Here is a 21993-nt window from a genome sequence, read left to right as displayed (position 1 = left end):
CAGAACTCATTAACAACCTCTTTCTTGTATGTTTTCCTGTATGGCTGATGAACCTGGGGGATGCTTCAACAGTCAACAGTGGTTATTGTCACATACACTGTTGACTGGTATACAGAAAGCTGTGAAAGGCAAACTCATCATACTCTAATGATTGTATAATTGAAAAAATGTCTGTATAAAGACTCATTGAATAATAAGGAATGGATCAAATAAACACTAAACAAGAAACAATATATTCAAGACCTATGTAGGCCTCAATTTACCTCTGTTGTTGCATCACAGACTTGAGTGTGTTTTTTAGGGGCAAAGTGGATAACTGATGGTCTCTGTGGCAGGTAAAGGTCTTCAGTTAGTCTTTCCAAATCTCCTCCCATGGTCAAAGAGTTGGGGCCATCAGAACATGTGCTGGTCTCATTCTCTTTGAGGATCTTGTGAGATTCTTGAGTGGTTTGAGTGGTATGGCTTGATGTGGTTGACACCCAGGTCTACTGACGCACCCATGCGTCAAAGATGGCCACCGTGCGAGTATATACATTAATGTTGTATCTCAGCGATACAACATCGCAGACACACGGTTCGAACGTTTTTGAAAACTGGAAACTGTTTTCAAAAAAATGTTAATTCATGCTTGAGCAGACTGGCCACAAGATGGCAATACATGACCGAGTTGAAGCACGCCCGTATATGGCTAATCCATTTATGGCTTGCACAAGGGGGGGGGGGGGGGTTATTGCTCCTGCCTGTGACTGCTGTGACTGGCGGATTCAAGTGTCAGTCATTACATGACCGCTGACATCACTCACATCGCCCTTTACGGATGTAGGAGGGTTTTAGGACGGCATTAGATCCGTTTCACCTCGGACAAACACGGAAATACAGACTTTGACGGCCGCTAGTTAGCGAGCTAGCGTCTACTTATCTACATGGTGATGGTGAAGGTATGTTGATGATCGATGACTAAATGAATGTTATTTTGCAATATTGATCACTATAATAGCGGGCGATCACAGATAGGGTCGCGAATTTCGCGATGGTGTACTGTAGTCCTGTTTGTAGTTTTATGTAGCATCTAGCTAGCTAGCGTCTACTGATGACCCCCATATTGTAGGCCTGAGGAGAGACTCGTGACCGATGACCCGATGACCTACGACCTCAGGAAACATATCGCCCTTTGCGGAAGTTTTGGCCGCTTTTTGACGCCTGAGGTAAACAAACCGGTTTTGCTCAGTAGTTTACTACTACTACTACTAGCCCTTACTACTACTACATAGCGGTTATGAACGTATGTTGATTTCCTGAAGGGTTTTATGAAAAGTATAACAGATCGAAGGCTAAATGAATGTTATTTTGCAATATTGCTCACTATAATAGCGGACGATCGCAGATCGGCTCGCGATGTGTTACTAGCTGTCTAGCTAGCCTCCTGCTAATTTATTCTTTATAAAATTATTTTTACTTATTTTTTTATTATTTCGTATTTGTCTTTTGCCTATATGCTTGCTTTGTAGATGTGAAAGTATAGTATATAATAATCTAGATGAGTGGATATGGTTTTGGCTAAGCTGATTTAGCCTGTAGTTCAGGAGTTTGATGGGAGTTTCGTAGTTTGGTGTACACATTTTTGTACACTAATTTATACTTGTATACTACTATATATATTACATGTTTCACTATTTTTGTGAGGCAAACCCTTGTGCAAACATATTTCAAGCAACAATATTATTGATCTTTTAGTAAATGTGTAATTTCATATAAAATATGAAAGAATTTTTGAAAATATGCCTCATATTTCCAGGTTTAGGACCATATTATTTATTTATGCAATACTCTAAGTCAATGTAACCTCATTAGGAAGAGAACTGAGATTGTTCTGAACATTTTGATATGAGACATGTGGGTAAAATGCTATAATTAAGTATGTTTAGAGACACATTTATGTAACCATGCTTAAACAGCAAAAATGCCCATAGTGTGTGTCTGTGTCTCTCTCTGTTCAATAAAAACAAGTTGTTGTGCGCAATTGGCTGCCGCTTCTCGCCGGTGTGTGATTGGTTGTCTGAGAGGTAGCTGTCTTAACAATTGTAAAGCGCCTTGGGTATCCTGAAAAGGCACTATATAAATTGAAACATTCATTCATTCATTCATTTATAACAGATATGCAGATTTATCAACAGCTCAAAACACACAAGAACGCACTTCAACAAATACCCAGTTGGCAAGATCAATGGTCATGCCAAGCCAGTAAAATCTGGAGCACACTGCAGCTCGAGTTTTCAGGATGCCTGAATGTCCTCCAATCGGAGAGGCGTGAAATTCCTGAAAGCTTTCTTGCCTCTTCTTTGGATTTTATGGCTTTTCTACTTTTAAAGAAAAGCTGTCCTTCTGCATTGAATATTCATTAACATTCATTAAAGTCGTATAATAATTAAAGAGCTACCTTACCAAGACACTGGCTACATTTAAACAAATAAATGCTCACCCTTTTCAGTAAATTTGGAAGCATACCTCCTCAAATGTAATTTTTGGGAGTTATTATACCCAGATGGGTATGATCCCTGAGAGAGGAAGTTGAATACCTCATCCCACCTGTTCTCCATAGCTATATATGGATAGGGAGAGAGAAGAGATGGGATAACTTTTATAATTTTATTTGGATGTAAAATGGTACATTTCATAGTACATCTCTATTATATATAGAGTACTGAGTATAATGTGCTATATATCTTATCTTTTGTTTGTTTTTAAGGCATGGATTACAGTGAAGTAGAGAGCATGGAAAGAAATCTCTTAAATTTTGCGCTGACCATTCTGAACATTCTAGAAAAGTGGAGGCACCACCACGAATTTGCCTCATGAAATCCTGCCTCATGTCATCTTTGCAAAGCCAGTATGTAAAACATTTACATGTTTATAGGTCAAAATGACAATAGAAACAAATGACAAGCCTGTGGGTCTGCGCATGTGCAAAACCGCAAACGAGCACAACTCGATGCTAAGCACAACTCGACAGAACACCGTCTGTCAGGGGAGGTCAGTGTGAGAGCCTGTGCTACAGGTCCATGAAGAAGGAGTCACCACAGTTTACGAGTAGGGAGGAGGAAGTGTAGGGCTAAAGCAGGGGTTTCATATTTCAGTCCTGTGTCCACAACACTGCACAGTTTAGCATTAAATTATTTTTAATTTTATACAACTGTATTGTTCTAAAATTGGAATAACATTGAGCTGTTGGTATCCTGGAGCTGAGCTTGAAACTCTATGGCAGTGTTTCTCAGTCCTGTTCCTAACTGCTCCACACAGTTTTAAATATTCCACGATTCAACACACTAAGTATTGAATGTACATGATCTAGCTCCAACTGCTTATCAAACAAACGGTTTATTAAGTCACTAGTGAAGTGGATTATGTGTGTTGAGCTATGTGAATTACCACAAGTAGGATTAAGAGACACTGCTCTAGGAATGAATATATTGGCAAAACAGAGTCCCCAGAGTCAGTCCTGTCAACACTATACTTTGCAGTTTTTTTGTGTTCCTCCAATATGACAGTTTTTTACTTAGTTAATGAGCTGAATCTGGTATTATAAATGAGGAAAAGCACTAAAATATGCATGACATGGGGTCTCAGTGACTGGGTTGGAGTCTCTGTTTGTCGTTAAGTTCAGATGTTCACTGTTTTTGACTAACAAAAGTTAAGGGGTTTGTTGACAGGTTAGACCACATATGTCAAAGTCAAGGCCCGCGGGCCAGATCCGGCCCGTGAATTGATTATCTATGGCCCCCTGGATGATATTTAATTACTATTAGAACCGGCCCGCAAGACACAGCCACCCGATGGTGTTTTGCACGCACAAACACTACATTCCCCACAATGCAACGGTAGCCCGCAAAGTCACTGTAGCGCACACAAGCGGCGAGGGTCCGCGCAGCGAAAATGACGTAATCGCAGTGGCTTCACCTGTGCGCTCTGTCGATTCGTGAGGTCGTGCACCTCTCGAATTTTGCAACTTTGCGCGCACCAGCACATTAAACTTAATTAAGTTAAATATTTATACATATATTCGAAATGATTCGTTTTTTATTCACATTATTTAATGGTTGTTTATTTTCAAAACGCCCAATCTTAACGTCTTCACGTTCTCTCATGTTTCGTCCTGGAATTACAAGAGGCTCGTATTTGTTAACGCAATACAAGAGAACTGGGGTGAGTTTCCCAAAACGTTCTTAGCACTAAGTACTTCGTAACCTCGTTCTTATGTACGAGGTTAAGAAGTACTTAGTGCTAAGAACGTTTTGGGAAACTCACTCCTGTTCAGTCAGACAGATATTTGTTGTGAAACGAAGTAGTTACAATTTCAAGCATTTTCAAGTACTTAGCCTAAATTCCAGCACTTTTCAAACCTTTATTACTTTATTCAGTGGCGCAAAAAGGGGGCATGCAGCGTATGCGACGCATAGGGGCGCTGCACTAGAGGGGGCGCCAAATCGATGAGATATAATACTTAATTTGTGTCCATCTTACGTTCGCCACCCCCCCCCCTCCCCCCGTCAACAACTTTCGTTCGTTCCGATAGTATGTTTGCATACACCTCAGAAAGTAAGTAATTGCACCCCTGACTTTATTCATTTAATGTACAGGACATGTTTTCTTTGAAGGAAGTTTGTTTTTATCTGTTTGCTTGCTGAAAAATGTTTTCACTTGAAATTACTGACAGATCCATAAGAAAATATTGCTTTATTCATTTAAGCATTAAATAATATACACTGTGTTAGGTCTTGGTTCAATAGGCTATGTGCAATCATTTCAATATGTTTTAATAAACATTGAACCAGTCCGGCCCTCTGCTTGTAGTAAATTTGGTTTTTTGGCCCTCTGTGTATTTGACTTTGACATCCCTGGGTTAGACAGATATACATGTCTCAGGATTATGTATAACTTGAGCATTATTTTAATGTCAGTGATAGCCTATCCATGTTCTGTATGCAAAATCTATTGTCATAAAATAAGCAAACGGGTCCAGGTTCCATTCTTGGGGTTCTTATGCCATGCACATTTTTTTTCTCCATTTTAAAACACTTTTTTTACTCGGCCCCACCCACATTGATCTTAATTTGCTAAATAGGTCAATCAGGTTTTAGAAAAGGTAAAACACAACGTGTGATATAGGATCCCCAGGACTGGTATACGGAACCCCTGAATTAAACAAAGTCATTACTAATTTTGCTTACCCTCTTACAGATTGGACTTTCTGATTCAACTCCTGTTGTGCTGAGACACGCATGCTGTTCACATGTCGCAGACACTGCCCTATGCAAACGTATAGTGGCTTTGCTTTTTCAAACTGCACATTTTTCTCAGCTCAGTGTGCCAGTTGTTCCCCCTGTGCACAGCTGTACTGAAACTGAACAGTGCTGGCACAAACCTTGGACAATCGTAAGTTTATAATAATCACACTAGATGAATGATCTAATTTAATGCACTTCTTCTTTCGGCTATTCTCTTTCAGGGGTCACCACAGCGGATCAAACTCCTCCATCTGGCCCTGTCCTGAGTGTCCTCCACTGACACCCCAGCCACTCTGATATCCTCTACCACTGCATCCATAAACCTCCTCTTAGGTCAAGAACTCCACTGCTGTCTCTCCCAAACATTTCCATGCCTCCACTGGAATATCATCAGGTCCAACTGCCTTACCACACTTCATTCTCTGAATTGCAGCCCTTACTTCCTCCTTGCTCACCTGAGGCACTTCCTGATTCACAACCTCTACCTCTTCTAACCTTCTTTCCCTTTCATTCTCTTGATTCATCAGCTCCTCAAAATACTCCTTTCACCTTCCCAAGACACTCTCCTCACCAGACAACACATTTCCATCTTTATCCTTTATCATCCTAACCTGCTGCACATCCTGCCCATCACAGTTTCTCTGTCTGGCCAATCTGTACAGATCCTTTTCCCCTTCCTTAGTGTCCAACTTCTCATACAGCTTGCTATATGCCTTCTCTTTAGCTTCTGCCACTGCTCTCTTTGCCTTGCGACACATCTCCTTGTACCTCTGTCTACTTTCTTCATCTCGCTGAAAATCCCAATTCTTTTTAGCCAACCGCTTTCCTCTCAAACTTTCCTGAACTTCCTCATTCCACCACCACGACTCCTTGTCTATCTTCCTCTGTCCTGAGGTCAAGTACCTTCCTAGCCACATCCCTCACTGCATTTGAAGTTTCATCCCAGGTATCCAGAACACCACCACCATTACCCAGTACCTGCCTCACCTCATCCCTGAATTTTACACCACAGTCCTCATCCTTTAACTTCCACCACCTGATCTTAGGTTCCGCTCTCACTCTCTTCCTCTTCTTCACCTCCAACATCATCCTACATATCACCATCCTATGCTGTTTAGCTACGCTCTCCCCGGGTAACACCTTGCAATCACTAACCTCTTTCAGGTTTCGTCTCCTACAGAGGATATAGTCGACCTGTGTGCATCTTCCACCACTCTTATGTTACCCTGTGCATGTAACCCATGTAGCCTATCTGTTGACCTGGTGTGCTAAAACACACTTTTTGCAAAACATTAAACACAGTTGTTCACATAAGACATTCAAACATTCAAAACTGAAAATCATGTGTTTCTTTTGGAAAACACTGCCACGCAACTGCTACACTCACCTACCAAAATCCATACCCAGTCCTCCTCACACGTTACAACACTTGAGCTATGTATGTTTAAATCAATAGTGGTTTAAATTGATGTCCACACACTCAGTCTGTATTGTCTATCTTTTTGCAGGCTTCTACCCAAGACGATTGCATGCAAGCACCTACAAGCACCTGGGAGATGGTCTGACTTGCCAGTGGATGTACTGATGCCGGGGTTGGATGTGCCATTGCCACAAGAGGACGTGCTGATGCTCCTACCTGAGGCCCAACATCTACACCGAAGGGACTGTGGGAACTAGAACCATAAATGTAGAACCACCTTTTGTCCACAAATACGGACTTGTGCCAACAGGCTGCCCAATGGAGGATGGGTTCCCTTTTCAGTCTTGGTCCTCCCAAGGTTTTCTTCCTAATTTTTTATTTATTTATTTAAACTTTATTTTACCAGGGAAAAATCCCATTAAGAACCTCTTTTTCAAGGGAGCCCTGGCCAAGATGCAACAACAGCAATACAGTTACAGCCAACAAATAAAATTACAAAGTTAATTAAAACAGGTGCATGTGAGGGAGGCTGTCTCTCCCTCACTTCCTAATCCCCACCATCATCGTGGGTTTTTCCTCGCCACTGTTGCCTTTGGCTTGCTCATTATGGATCTGGAGCCATACGATTGTAAAGCTGCTTTGTGACAACATGTGTTGTAAAAAGTGCTATATAAATAAATTTGACTTTATGATCACAGTGTACCCTTCTTCTGATGGCTACTTCCAGCAGGATAACTCGCCATGTTATAATTCATGATTCATCTCAGACAGATTTATTGAACACAACAATGAGTTCCCTGTACTCCAGTGGCCTACATAGTCAGATCTCAATCCAATAGAGCACCTTTGGGATGTGGTGGAACGGGTGTAGCCGACAAATCTGCAGCAACTGCGTAGCAATCACATGATGCTATCATGTCAACATGGACCAGACTCTCTGAGGAATGTTTCCAGTACCTTGTTGAATCTATGCCACAAAGGATTAAGGCAGTTCTGAATGCAAAATGGGGTCCAACCTGGTACTAGCTGTAATGGTGGTGAACCCGAGGGTAGAGAAGGATCCATTAGCAGGTGTAAAGATGTTGAATTTTAATATAGAAAAACAATGAACTGAAGTCCCAAAAGGGGACGACCCCAAAGGGTAGACAGGCAGCAGCACAAAAGGGCAAGACAAAAACAGGAGAGTCAAAAACCAGAGAAGACTAAGAGCAGCAGACAAAGGTAACAAAAGGGCCAAACAGGCAGGAGGATCAAAAACCAGAACATCAATCAGAGAAATACACAGGATCACAGCTTGGTAAAGACACTCAGAGAGGCAATACTTCGCACTGGCGACTTGTGAACAGAGTCCTTAAGTAGGGTGTGGTGAATAGTAAATTAGAGTCAGGTGTTCTGGTCAATATTCCAGCGATGGCGCCCTCTGGCGGTCACGGGCGTGATTGCCATTCCTGACACTAGCAAGGTGTGCCTAATAACGTGGCCGGTGAGTGTATATACTATATATACTATATTATATAGTGTATATGATTGTGATGGAAATTGTGTTATACTGATTACAAGAGAATTGTGAAGTGTGATTCAGTATGAAATCATGTGCTCATGTGTATGTGTGTATTATGACCTATGTTAAAGGAATGTGCAGAGGTAGAAAACACTCTTATCTGCCTTGACCCGCAGACCCATCAGCTGTTTCTATAAGCTGCTGCTTATGCTAAAACATGAAAACTACTGTCAGGAGAGAATGCACATGTAAGGCAAAAACTGTCTACTGTGCATTCTGCCTTGTTTCTCAGTGTGCCCAAATGTAGTGTAAACATGTGATAAGAACCCCGCCTACTAAACGGTATAAAGGAGGGGGACGGTTCTCTCTCCTCTCAGCTTCTGTTCTAGACTGAACTTTCATGCTTATTTTGTCTATTAATAAATTTCTCTTTTAACCACGCCTGAGTCCTCGTATATTTCAGAAATTTTCACGACAATGATAATGAATTACATGAATGGTTTATACCTATTATTTTTACATTTTAATTATGACCAAAACTGCTATATTTAATTAAAATATCATGGGTATACATTCAACATAATACTAATGCTACTCCCACCACTAATAATAAAACTACTGTAAATGTTTTGTTAATTTTCCTTAGCTCAAGGACAGTAACGTTTCACTGGGGGCCATCCCGTTATTTACCACTAGGTGGAGTATGGATGCCATGCAGGGCTAAATGATCACTTAATTCTACATATTTTAAATCTATTAAAATCTATTTTAATTATCTAACAATAAAAATGAATTATTGTAATAATTTAACCATCAAGCTAAAAAAAGTCTAGATCTGGTACCATGGAAATGTCTTCAGAAGGTACAAGGTGTGTGGAGCACAATGCTAATAAATCTTTTTTTCTTTTCAACTTTAGATAATTCTCCAGTGGTCTGTTTCTGTATTCATACAAGTGCTAGAGCCATCATAAGCTCTTTTTTGAGGTTCTAATTTCTGTAATCCATGTTAAATTAACTTATTCCGACAGATGCACATGAAGTCAGAATCACATGCCCACTCAACAGGCAAACAGACCATCTTTAGTACAATTAACAGCCTTTAAAATAACTTGGATGCTGGCTGCAGTCAGCTTCTAGGAATCCTCATGAATTATCATTTGTGTAAGTCAGATCATATGGTGGTCTGAATGCCACCCTCACCACACAGTCCATAAACCACATACAGTGAATTAAGTGTAAATGGAGTTTGTCACCATACTGGACCAGTAAGATAACACAATGCAACATAATGTAAGCATATTTTATTCATTCTGCTTTAACTGGAGACTGGAGTGACTCTGGAGTGTAACTGGAATCTTGGAGGTTAAGCAACAGCTGAGCTGGAAGACAAGAGACAAAAAGGTCATTCACTCACTCAAACACTAGCTTTCACCTTCAGTGCTGTAAACCACCTAATAGGTTTACCTGGTAGGTTCTGCAGATGCATCCTGGTATCCAGGATGTCCTGGAGTCTGTTCATCAGCACAAAGTAACGTAGGAGAAGCTCCTTGGGCCACAGCACCTTCTCATCCTCCATCTGGAGCTGCATCACCTGCATGTTCGCATACTGGGAGAAAAACTTGATGTTTTTCATCCACTCCCACAATCAGAATTAGAGAAAATAATTTCTTCCTTAAATTGTGCTACCTGCACACTAGACTCGGTTCCATCAAAGTTATTAAAAGAGGTATTACCAGCGGTAACTGAACCTTTTCTAACTATAGTTAACTCATCCATTACAATAGGTCACATGCCCAAATCATGTAAATTAGCAGTTATTAAACCTCTGATTAAGAAACCAAATCTTGATCCTACTGTACTATCTATTTATAGACCCATTTCAAACACATCATTTATATCTAAGATCATAGAAAAAGCTGTTGCCCAGCAATTATGCCTATATCTGCATAGGCATCACATATTTGAAAAGTTCCAATCTGGTTTTAGGCCCCATCACAGTACTGAAACAGCATTAGTTAAAGTAACAAATGACCTCCTCCTTGCTTCAGATCAAGGTTATGTATCGCTGTTAGTGCTTCTTGATCTTAGTGCAGCTTTCGACACAATTGATCATAGGATCTTGCTAGAAAGGTTAGAACGCTGGGTTGGAGTCTCTGGCACAGCCCTTTCATGGTTTCATTCTTACTTAACAAATCGCTATCAGTTTGTAGAGCTCAATAATATTCCATCCAAACGTACAAAAGTTAAATATGGGGTCCCGCAAGGCTCCATTCTAGGACCACTATTATTTACATTATATATGCTACCATTGGGCACAGTTATAAACAAACATGGTGTCAATTTTCACTGCTATGCAGATGACACTCAACTTTACATATCAGCCAAACCTGATGACAAACTCAGTTTAAGAAAAATTGAGGCCTGTGTAAGAGATTAAATGCTGGATGTCCTGAGTACCTTCAGGAACTTATTTCCTATTACGAACCCCCACGCCCACTAAGATCACAGGGTGCTGGTCTTTTATTAGTTCCAAAAATTAATAAGGTAACAGCAGGGGGAAGAGCCTTTTCTTGTAAGGCCCCCCAGCTTTGGAATAATCTTCCTAAATGCGTCCGGGACTCCGACACAGTCACAATCTTTAAGTCTAGGTTGAAAACCCACTTATTAAGTTTAGCGTTTGATAATTAATATCCCCCCTTAGATAAAGGTACAGATCCAGGGGTTCACAGGCGAAGGGTTTTATGGTAGACTGGGGCGCTGGTGCTGTCGTCCTGTCACTGCTCGTGGTCACTCAAGTTTGTTGACAGTGCAGTGGACGGATGCCATTGTCTCAGAATGCCCCCAAGCCTATGTTACCTTCTGGTTCTGCCTTTTAGCTAGGCTGTAATAATTTAACTAAATGCCGGAGATGCTGCCACACTCCGGAAATGTTTATAATTTCACCTGTCCTGTATATGTCCTCATACAGAGCTAATTTTCCCTGTTTCATTTCTCCACATGGCTGCCCGCCTGCTTGAGGAATAATGAGATGAGGAGACCAGCGATCCATCCTGGGCCAGCCACCTCCTGCCTAACCGGATGCATACATCATGATGGACATTATTACATATTTTTCCTTTTCTTTCTCTTCTTTCTGTCTAAATTGTTGTTGTTGTTGTCATGGTGACCGGTGTCGGCCAGAGGAGGATGGGTTCCCCCCCTGAGTCTTGGATCCTCTCAAGGTTTCTTCCTCATGCAAAAAACTAGGGAGTTTTTCCTTGCCACTGTCGCCTTTGGCTTGCTCACTGGGGGCTAGGACTCGGCACTTGTAAAGCTGCTTTGTGACAACAACTGTTGTAAAAAGCGCTATATAAATAAAATTTGATTGATTGATTGATGTTCTCCTCCACATACGTCTCCCAGTCTAAAATATCTTCTTCATATACAGTGGAGCCTCCTGGGTGGAAATAGACTCCTCATCCTCCTCAAGTGTAGTAGGAAGTCTGGACAAAGAGCAAAATGCAGTAACCAAAAAATACCTATATAGTAACCAAAAAGTTGTACATTGTATTTTGGACTAGGGCTTGTCATGGTATGCCAGCCCTGTAGCCCAAGGGAGACGCCCACACACATCTGCACACACCCTTCACTTATTCTACACAAGTGACTGTAAGGAAGGAGTGAAGCTACACAAGCCTCCCGCTCTTCTGAAGTCACAGCGCCAGGGTCTCAACTTCTCGAAACATGCATGTTCAATCTCCTGAATACTAATGACCTCCACCTGTCCCTGTGTGTCCCCACCCTCCTCCACCTTTCTTACACTACTCACTCACCACTTTACATTGTGAAGTTTTGCCTCTGACGTTGCATAGTGAGCGTTCCTTGCTTGTTTTTGCCTACCGTTGTTGTGACCTTTGCTTCTCCCTTACACCTCATTCTCAGCCCGACCCCTGGATTTGTAATGGACTCTGGACTGTATGGACCATGCTGCCCTGACCCTGCTGCCCTGTGTTCACTTCTTTTTGTACTGTGTGTTTTGTGTGTGTCTTGTGCTGCTAGCTACAGTAGATTGTGTCTGGAGGATAAAGAAGCACTACGCTGCATTTAGATCCTTTTGTGGTTTTTCCAGCACATATTACAGTCACAAATGTTACAGGTTTTGCTTCCCATCTACGTGGGACCATTACTTACCCACTAACTAGAGACTGGCTTAATCTGCTAAAATCAGAACAAAAAACAAACAAAACTTGGCTATTAATTTGTCTATTTGCATGCATAAAGATTGTCTGAGCAAATTAAGTAAAAAAACTACAGCATGAAAGAACTACTCACCTGCATTTCAATTCGTTGTTGCACTTGAGAGTTCGCTCCTTACAGAACCGAATGTATTTTCATGTGTGGGTATGCAACATGGATTTGGCTTATTAATATTGTTCATTAAATGACAATGAATTCTTCTGCCCTTGCACTACTTTACCATCTGCATATTTCATTCAGCACAACTAATGACTTGTAGTGTAACCTACCAAAAATGCCAATTACAATGTTCAGGAATATGAAGGAGCGAATACAAATCCACAGAACGATGTAAATGCTGCAGGTGATGCTGTCCAGCTCTGGAACCCTTTGTACTTCTGACAGCAGGACACACCAGTGAGTCATGGTGAGCAGCGTGAACAGTGTGATAAATGCATTGTGCAGATCTCTGGAGAACACAACCAGCACACTCACTTTCAAAGCAAACACTGGCAATTATCAAATACAATGTAAAAACTGAGGAGTCCAAAATGACTGAGGAGCGACATTAGGCAAACAGCCAGAGAAAAGAACTAAGAACTATTTACTACTAATGTCACGGCCTTTCCCGACAAAGGGCAAAATTTTATATTTCCCTTAGCCCAATCCCAACCACTACACCTTGGGGAGTCGCAAGTTGACAAATGCAGAGAGAAGATGGGAATTTGCACAATATATTTATTCAACAAAAGAATTTTATATATATAAAAAAAAAAAAAAAATCCATCAACTCCAAGTGCACCCAGTCCCAGTCCAGAACCTCGGCAGCCAGTTCAAGGAGGGACACGCAACAGTCCACTTAGTGTTCTGGATAGCAATGCTGCAGACAAAGGACAGAACAAAAACAAAACGCAGTCACCACTCAAAATAACTGAAATTGTAACAAAGAAACACACAAACCCACAAAGACGCAACACAAAAATGGAGCCCAAAGATATAGAATATTTTAGCCAAACAAAATGTTCCCTAATAGGCTAGCACTGGAAAAAAAAACTACTTAACACCACAGCAAACCCTCCAAATTATAAACCCCAAAATAAATCAAACCAAACAAATCCAAATCCCTTACACACAACCAAAAATCAAATAATGAAATAAACCTATAGCAGTACCCAGCCTAATAGAAAGCAACTTAGCTATTTATAGCAACGGACTCCAACAAACTAAAACGAAAATGAAAAATTAAAATGTACTGCCCTAAAACTACGACTGGTGGATGGCAGAAGGTTAAAATTCTTCTAAAAAGGTAGGGGGTTGCACTTAGCTTTTAATCAGCGCGCTTCTTGTGCACAGACAGCACCAGCAGCAGAGTCTCTCACGTTCTCGCTTTCACCAGCAGCTCAGCTGTATTTACTCCGGCACGTCCCAACTTCTCAGATCAGTCGGACAAAACAGACACCGCTTGGTTCACTCGGTTCACCCTTCAAACAACGGAAGTCTTTCCGCTTTGTTGCGTACTTGCCAGAGTCGGGAGCAGTGTCCGCCTGTGTCACGCCTTTTCTGGCCTTTAACACATGAATGGTGGAGAAAATCAAGCGTTGACAGGTCATCTAGGCTACATGCTGTCTAAAGTGACGTCATTCATGAATAGTCATTTTTTATTAGAAAGCCTTTTATCTACTAAGATTTGGAAGAAAAGCAAGGGGCTATTTACACAATTCCCATAGAAACGCAACCCATTAACAGATATAACGGATATAGCATTGAAGTGATGATCACCTTTACAGCTTGTTATTTAGCAGTTGCCTGTAGTCTGCTGGTCTGAATCATGTTTAACTAATTAATTGTAATGAAAATACCATCTAAGCATTAATCATTTTAAAATGGTAGTCTGTAGCCTTATCACACAAGGGGGGAGGAGTGTTAATGTTGAACAAATAATAACTCACTTGAAACTTACCAGTAATATAAAAAGATGTAATATACCACACATACCAGTGTGAGCGGTAATTTAGGAAGGAAGTTTCTAATTGTGTCTAGCCTTATAATTTTGATTGTAAGGGCAGGGTAAAGGTTAGGTTTCTGCCAACATGTAAAATCTTATGGAATTTGTATCTGTCCCCATGGACCGAGGTATTTATGTTCCCAAATCTGAAAGGCAGAAGCCGTTCTTAATGAATTATCTCCTACGATTGGACGACAGGAACAGACAGAAATAGACCTGAACTGAACTGAGCAGATGTGTAGCCTGTCTTGTTAAGTGTGGATGTAGGTGCTTACATGTGTATCCTGACTTAGTCATGGCATGGAGTTGGGTTTAGGGGGATACTGCTGCTTCTCCCTGGTCCACCATCCACGGGACCACGTTCTTCTCTCCAGCCCCACTGGAGACAACAGCAAAACAGGAGCAGCTGGAATTCAGCCAGTTCTCTATGTGTTTCAGCAGATGTACCTGAGTTAGAAGGTGAGCTACTACCTTTGCATGTAGAAAAGCAGGTAGGCTGTTTTTGCCCTGCTCTTAAGGACGGCTGGCTCTGTCTTTTTTGAAACCTTTGAATCGTTGAATTTTAACCAGCACTCTCCTTTCTCCTCAGCTACGTCGCTGATGTAGTGCCCTGTCAGGGAAGCAAGATGTCATTAGTCACTTTATAGTTTCTACTGCATGTTTGTGGATATTATCAGACTGCTCACCACTGTCCATGCTGCCACCCAAATGAGACACCACAGCGTGGAGTCTGTAGATGTCTGTGTGAACAGTTTCCTGCAAACAACAAGTACATCTGTTTTTTCATATGATTAAGTAAGAATGCATCTTAGATCGTTGATATGGGTCTCTCTCATATCTATCTATCTCTCTCAGCCTGTCTTTCTCAGTCTCTCTCAGCATCTTTCAATCTTCTTTTTCATCTCTCTCTCTATTTCCTCACCAGTGGGCTGACGTGCTGTACTTTCTCTCCCTGTCCTTCTCTGCTCTCATTTACTACTAATGGGTTGAGAGAACTACATCATTATGGCAGGTACGTATAAACGTAGACAGGTTGTAAATCCAAAATTTAATTGATCACTGTAGGAAAATGGCTGATGTTTACCTTGTTCTGGCACAGAGCTTTTCTCCAGATTATCCTCCTCATGTCCTTTGTCCTGGGTGTATGCTGGTCCACTGTGGACACATCACAAAGCCATTCAGTTAGCGTCTCATTGCTAATTGTGAAAGGGTGGACAGAGGTGAGAGAGCGTATGCTCAGGCCGTTGTACAAGCTGACCTTAACGGTTGCCCGAGTGAAGCCACTCCAGGGAGGACAGAGAGGTCCAGCTCTGAGGGGATGTCCATTAGGTTTGTTAGTTTCTTGCCCAGCATGTCAAACCTCTTAATGTGGAGGATCAGAACTCTGTTCCAAAAGGAAAAATGATGTAAGAATTGGAAGAGTGTGAGATGACTGCTTTAAAACTCATTGTTTGTGGTAATTCACATAATGCGAGACTCACCGTGGGAGTGTGAAGAACTCCACCACTTCACATGCCTCGGTGCCTTGACCACATTCACATTTGAACTCCAAAACCGTTGACTGAAAAAAAGTTTTCATTGAGAGTGACAATGGTTAGGATGGCTCCCTAACTTAACAAACTGGCAAAAAAGTGTTGTCCAGTAGGGGTGTGTGAGGTGACAGACCTTGAAGTAATTGTGTAGGCTGTCAGTCAAGGTAGAGCTCAGGTTAACAGAGAGGTGGTTGAAGTCCTCCACTCTGGAGCTCTGCAGTCCACAGCTTTCAAACAACAGAAATCAACAGAGAGGTTACAACATTCACACAGAAATAACCCACATTATCCCATACCAAGTGTGTGCATACTTTGTGACAATGCACACTCTGAAGAAACACATGTTAAGAACAGTTGATTTACAAGAAGGAGATGTGGTGATATAGCACAGAATTACCTGCTGCAGGTGCGCACAGATTTGAGGTGAAACTCAAAATTTGCCACAGGGCAGATGTAAGAGAAGGAGGAAACCCTGAGTGTCTCTCCCTCCTCCTTCAGCTGAAGCAAACACATCATCAGGAACTCATGAGCATCCTGTGGAAGACAGTACATCAGAAGGGCATTACTCCTGGACTTCAGCAGCAACAGAGTTGAGAAAACAAAGAAGGTTGTGTGCAGTTCCTGCAGACTACTGCATGTGGTTCTGATGTGTTCTGAATGGCTCAGAGGGTTGTTTAGCCGAACCTGTTCGTAGTCCTCTCCAAACGCAGGGCATCTGACTGAAATACAGGCATTCAGGGCTCTCAGGAGCTTCTTCTTCTTTGAAGAGCTACGACTAGTGAGCCTGCCTTGCTGTAGATCTGCAAAACATCTACGCACAGTAACAGGGAGACCAATGTGGTTTATAACTCTCAGCATCACAACACCTCTCTAAGCACTCATAATTGAACAGTTCATTTAGACATGTGAATCCTCTGTTCCTGATTGGCTACCTGAGCATCTGGCAGCTGGATGGATCCGTCCAGCTGGAGCACTGAGCTCTGATGGGGCTCCAGAAGCAGGAGAGACTCAGAAGACACTGCAGAGTGGCGTTCATATAACATGTATTCCCAATGTTGGGAAACCTAACAGGACATTAATGTTTAGAATAGATTTAATACATAATCAGTAAAACTTCCAGGCCACTAGGTGTCAATGTCACATAATTTCAGAATTTGAAGAAGAACTGCAAAAATACTTATTGCTCCTTTAATTGCTACGTGCCTTTATTTTGGTTCAGAGATAAAGACTGTGTACATTACATCTGTGTACACTGCAAAATCACGTAATGGTTGTGTGCTAAAACACAACGTGTTCTGTCTTTACCCGAGCTGTCGGATCTCTGTGTCTCTGCCAGCAGAAACAGTGGGGGCGTGTCCTTGGCCCTCACCCTGGCCACTCTCAGTCACCCTTTCACTACTGACGATGTGCGGTAACAGGTGCTGCAAATTCTGCACACGAAAGTCTCCCTCTACCACAACAGCCGGAAATCTGAAAGAGAGAGTAGAAGTGACAGATGAATATGGAGTTTGTGTAGTGCACAAAATGTTCACATACATACAAATGTTGTTTTTAATATTTTTCAGTTTCTCTTGATTTATGCCACAATGTCAATATATAACCATTATAGATTGTCCATACTTTACTGTGCCATGAAGATGACTTTAATAATGTACCCACCTATCCATGGGCACGGAGCACACATTTTTATCAGCAGCCCCTATGGAGAGAACAAAGCCTTGGAGTAAGTGTCTTTGACTAAAACATACTATGCAAAGGGACAAAATCATAAAAGATTCTGAGCTCTGACCAGGAACAATCCCTTCCGTGTTCTTGGGTTCAGTAGGGAGTTTGTTGTTGGACCTGGGGGCAAATAATTCCAGGGAAAAATCATAGACAGAATAAATAATAACCAAATGTGCATGTGACTACACATGTGCATGTGACTACACAATTCATAAGGCTGGGACGGTTTTCATACCTGGCTAAGTGTCCCTCAGAGGAAGAGGAGCAAGAGATGGAGGAGGAGCTGACATTCAAGGACTGAGTGTCAGTTACTTGTGTCAGGGAGGATGACTCTATATGTCTCCACCATCTTTGCTTTTTCTTCTTTTTAACTTCACTATTCACACCCTCTTTGTTCTTTTTCTGTAGGAAAGCATTGGTTTGTCAAATCATGGGTATGGGAAACCTCAGTACACCCTAAAAAGCATCACATCTTAAATCGAAAAAATATCGGAGAAAATATCGGAGAATCGGAGAATAACCGGTATAAAAATGCCGGTTACTCCTTTTTAGACCACAACGTATAAAAACGTTAGATAGCTACCTTCATACACGAGTAAATGCAACCCATTTGTCCGATATACGCTCCTTCCTAACAGAATTAATGTAAACGTCGTCGCGTCGGGTTTGCAGGTACTTTAAATGTGATGTTCGCGATATATTGACCTGGTTCTATTGTGCAGCGCTGTCACGGCCTCGTTGTTAACGTCAGTAGCTATATGACGTAATAGTGCTGCGTTCTGTTATCGTTAAGTGTGAAGCTGTAAGCTCCAGACTATTTAGCACAACTTCTATACCCTAAATCCAAAACCAAACACTTAGGTCCTCAGACACAGGTCTTCTGGTGGTTCCAAAATACAAGCTTGTTACTGCTGGTGGGCGCTCATTCTGTGTAATGGCCCCAAAACTGTGGAATGGCCTCCCGCAACATCTCCGCCTCTGTTCATCCTTTTCCTCCTTCAAAACTCAGCTTAAAACTCACCTTTTCTCTCAGTATTTTCTCCCTTCCACATAGTCATAGTATGGTTTAATTAATTATATTTATTTATTTAATTTTTATTTGTTTTTTTTCCCCATAGGATTTTTGTAAAGTGTCCTTGGGTACTAGAAAGGCGCTATATAAGTTTAACTTATATTAAATACGTTGTTTAAATATCTAAGTGACGCACTACCGCTACTAGTGGTGAGAAAGTGTACTGCATTTTATTCAAAATCAATGCGGTCCGGCGGCCCTCTGCGGCCCAAAGTTTAAAACTGTTGTTCTTTTGAGGCCCTCAAGGTGGCGTTCGCGGCCCACAGTTGGGTTAAGAATCTCATCTAGATGAGGTTTTGGGGCTAAATCATCTCTTGACTGTCATGATGATGCCCGATGTTGTGAGGGTTTTGTGTGTTTTTTTGTTTTTGTTTGCCCAATCTTTCCTTTGCAACCTTTCAGTGACTCTGCAATATACTCCGCAGGGGACGACCAAGTTCATGGTCATGGTTCATGGATCATGAAATCCCTTCACCCTTTAGTGCTAAGGTTTAGTGATTCATCTTATACATTATTATACTAGAAAAATCCACATACTAGAATGTAAGATACTGATTAGTGAAAGAAATCTGCACAATTACACACACAGCTTTGGCACCTTGCAGGGCTTTGAGCTTTTATGAAAAGTGCGGTTCAATTATACTTCACATGTACAGTATCAGCTACTCTTTTTGCATTTTAAAGTCCCCTCTAATTTATAACTGTCCAACAATATTTCAGGTTGTCCTAAAATATTTCCTGATTGCTTATAAATTGTTTCTTCACAGCTGATTGCCTGACTGAATCTATAGATTGCTTTTCCTGCATTTACACTGAATGTAGTTTGACAACATTATAAAGGATATATGTTTCCAAAACATGCATAGAAATTCAAGTCATGGAGTACAAATTTAATTTGATCAAATTACAACTTGACAGAAAAAGTAAAACTGCATTTTCATTAAATAAATATACAAAATTCAGATTCAAATTGTAGCTGTAGAGAGAGGAATAAAATCCATCCAATTGTCATTAACAAAAAACAAGCAAAAACAACACACACACACACACACACACACACACACACACACACACACACACACACAAAACAGATTTGCCAGATTTCTATACGATGAAGATTTTTTAATCAGGTGTCAACAGCACGACATCTAACTTGGATAAAGCCACTTCTGTTACGTAAGGAAGTGTCTGATGGAAGTGTCTGATGGGAGGGTCTGATGGGAGTGGATCAGAACTCTGTTCCAAAAGGAAAAATGATGTAAGAACTGGAAGAGTGTGAGATGACTGCTTTAAAACTCATTGTTTGTGGTAATTCACATAATGCGAGACTCACCGTGGGAGTGTGAAGAACTCCACCACTTCACATGCCTCGGTACCTTGACCTTGACATTCACATTTGAACTCCAAAACCGTTGACTGAAAAAAAGTTTTCATTGAGAGTGACAATGGTTAGGATGGCTCCCTAACTTAACAAACTGGCAAAAAAGTGTTGTCCAGTAGGGGTGTGTGAGGTGACAGACCTTGAAGTAATTGTGTAGGCTGTCAGTCAAGGTAGAGCTCAGGTTAACAGAGAGGTGGTTGAAGTCCTCCACTCTGGAGCTCTGCAGTCCACAGCTTTCAAACAACAGAAATCAACAGAGAGGTTACAACATTCACACAGAAATAACCCACATTATCCCATACCAAGTGTGTGCATACTTTGTGACAATGCACACTCTGAAGAAACACATGTTAAGAACAGTTGATTTACAAGAAGGAGATGTGGTGATATAGCAAAGAATTACCTGCTGCAGGTGCGCACAGATTTGAGGTGAAACTCAAAATTTGCCACAGGGCAGATGTAAGAGAAGGAGGAAACCCTGAGTGTCTCTCCCTCCTCCTTCAGCTGAAGCAAACACATCATCAGGAACTCATGGGCATCCTGTGGAAGACAGTACATCAGAAGGGCAATGCTCCTGGACTTCAGCAGCAACAGAGTGAGAAAACAAAGAAGGTTGTGTGCAGTTCCTGCAGGCTACTGCATGTGGTTCTGATGTGTTCTGAATGGCTCAGAGGGTTGTTTAGCTGAAACTGTCCGTAGTCCTCTCCAAACGCTGGGCATCTGACTGAAATACAGGCATTCAGGGCTCTCAGGAGCTTCTTCTTCTGTGAAGAGCTACGACTAGTGAGCCTGCCTTGCTGCAAATCTGCAAAACATCTACGCAAGGTAACAGGGAGACTAAAGTGGTTTATTTCTCTCAGCATCACAACACCTCCCTAAGCCATCATATTTGAACAGTTCATTTAGACAAGTGAATCCTCTGTTCCTGATTGGCTACCTGAGCATCTGGCAGCTGGATGGATCCGTCCAGCTGGAGCACTGAGCTCTGATGGGGCTCCAGAAGCAGGAGAGACTCAGTAGACACTGCAGAGTGGCGTTCTGGAGGCGGGAAGGGAAACTGCAGGTGTTCTCAATACACACCTTGACTAGCTAGCCAGGTATTTTAAAATGAAATGAAATGTGCAATGTGAAATGAGCACACATTTCATTTCATTTTACCTGGCTAGCAGAGGAGTCAATTCCAGGTTCAGAAAGTAAAAGTCCTCACCAGGATTTTGCTCAGGCTTCCTGGATTGTGTTGATTCCACTAATTTTACCTGGATTGCACTAATTAGAAAATCTAGCAAGCTTGAGCAAAATCCTGGTGAGGACTTTTACTTTCGGAACCTGGAATTGACACCTCTGCTGGCTAGCGAGTCAACATGTGTATGAACACCTGCAATTCTCCTTCCCTTAATTTGATTTCGTGAGTATTGTTCCTGTTCCATTGTTCATTCCTTTTAGTGTTCTCCCTCTTTGTGTGTCTGATTATGCCGATCAACTTGTCAAACCTGGATGGCTCACCTGTTACGACCCCTGCCTGTTGTTACGACTATGATTATGGAATTCCTTCTAATAAATCTCGCTCTCCTCAGCATTTGTCTGCCTCCTAGCTGAGGAGGTGCCTGCGTTACATTTGTACTTATATTTTATTTTATGTTGTGCATTTGTAGCACACTTGTACTATTTAAAAGCTAGTCATTTAAAATGTTTATTTTAAAAAATGAAAATTTCCACCAGGGAAATTTTAGTAAGCACCAATGCAAACTGTCTATAAGAAACTATTTCTACTTTCTTTTGTTTCCCCTCTCTTGAAGCTACATTTTATTTATTTGTAATAATTTAGGCTGTGTGTTTCCAGTGTAATATTCCTCTCTCACT

The 21993-nt window shown here is 41.4% G+C and overlaps 1 protein-coding gene and 2 long non-coding RNA genes across 4 annotated transcripts; 1 reads left to right on the top strand and 2 right to left on the bottom strand.

The window, feature by feature from the left end:
- Positions 1 to 731: 731 nt before the first annotated feature.
- On the top strand, positions 732 to 7397 carry LOC143523035 (uncharacterized). Its single transcript, XR_013133207.1, has 3 exons — positions 732 to 938; positions 1109 to 1205; positions 5504 to 7397. It is a non-coding gene; the product is annotated as an uncharacterized LOC143523035 (long non-coding RNA).
- Positions 7398 to 13190: 5793 nt separating this feature from the next.
- Positions 13191 to 15827, bottom strand: LOC143526507 (uncharacterized). Of its 2 annotated transcripts, none has more exons than XR_013133874.1 (5): positions 15682 to 15827; positions 15110 to 15578; positions 14895 to 15033; positions 14699 to 14802; positions 13191 to 13983 (listed from the first exon to the last, which is right to left on the bottom strand). It is a non-coding gene; the product is annotated as an uncharacterized LOC143526507 (long non-coding RNA). The 2 variants fall into 2 exon arrangements; XR_013133877.1 differs by having other exon boundaries at positions 15113 to 15578.
- A 33-nt stretch (positions 15828 to 15860) lies between these two features.
- On the bottom strand, positions 15861 to 18695 carry LOC143527829 (ubiquitin carboxyl-terminal hydrolase 37-like). The gene is made up of 8 exons (XM_077023152.1): positions 18264 to 18695; positions 17916 to 18082; positions 17745 to 17797; positions 17615 to 17654; positions 17261 to 17425; positions 16888 to 17019; positions 16640 to 16766; positions 15861 to 15866 (listed from the first exon to the last, which is right to left on the bottom strand). Exons 1-8 carry the CDS (start codon positions 18288 to 18290, stop codon positions 15861 to 15863), a joined length of 717 nt encoding a protein of 238 aa, XP_076879267.1. The 5' UTR covers positions 18291 to 18695.
- Between the last annotated feature and the right edge of the window lie 3298 nt (positions 18696 to 21993).

The sequence above is a fragment of the Brachyhypopomus gauderio genome, chromosome 1 (genome assembly GCF_052324685.1).
Source record: "Brachyhypopomus gauderio isolate BG-103 chromosome 1, BGAUD_0.2, whole genome shotgun sequence".
Classification (NCBI taxonomy): domain Eukaryota; kingdom Metazoa; phylum Chordata; class Actinopteri; order Gymnotiformes; family Hypopomidae; genus Brachyhypopomus; species Brachyhypopomus gauderio.
This window is presented reverse-complemented; position numbering and strand designations above follow the sequence as displayed.

Excerpts from the sequence above, each read along its gene's own strand:
- LOC143527829 (XM_077023152.1), bottom strand. The coding sequence starts at position 18,290 with ATGGGTTGCATTTACTCGTGTATGAAG. Across the intron at positions 17,426-17,614 it reads TGCTCCGTGCCCATGGATAG|ATTTCCGGCTGTTGTGGTAG; the intron begins GTGGGTACATTA and ends TCTCTCTTTCAG. Across the intron at positions 17,020-17,260 it reads ACAGAGATCCGACAGCTCGG|GTTTCCCAACATTGGGAATA; the intron begins GTAAAGACAGAA and ends ATGTCCTGTTAG.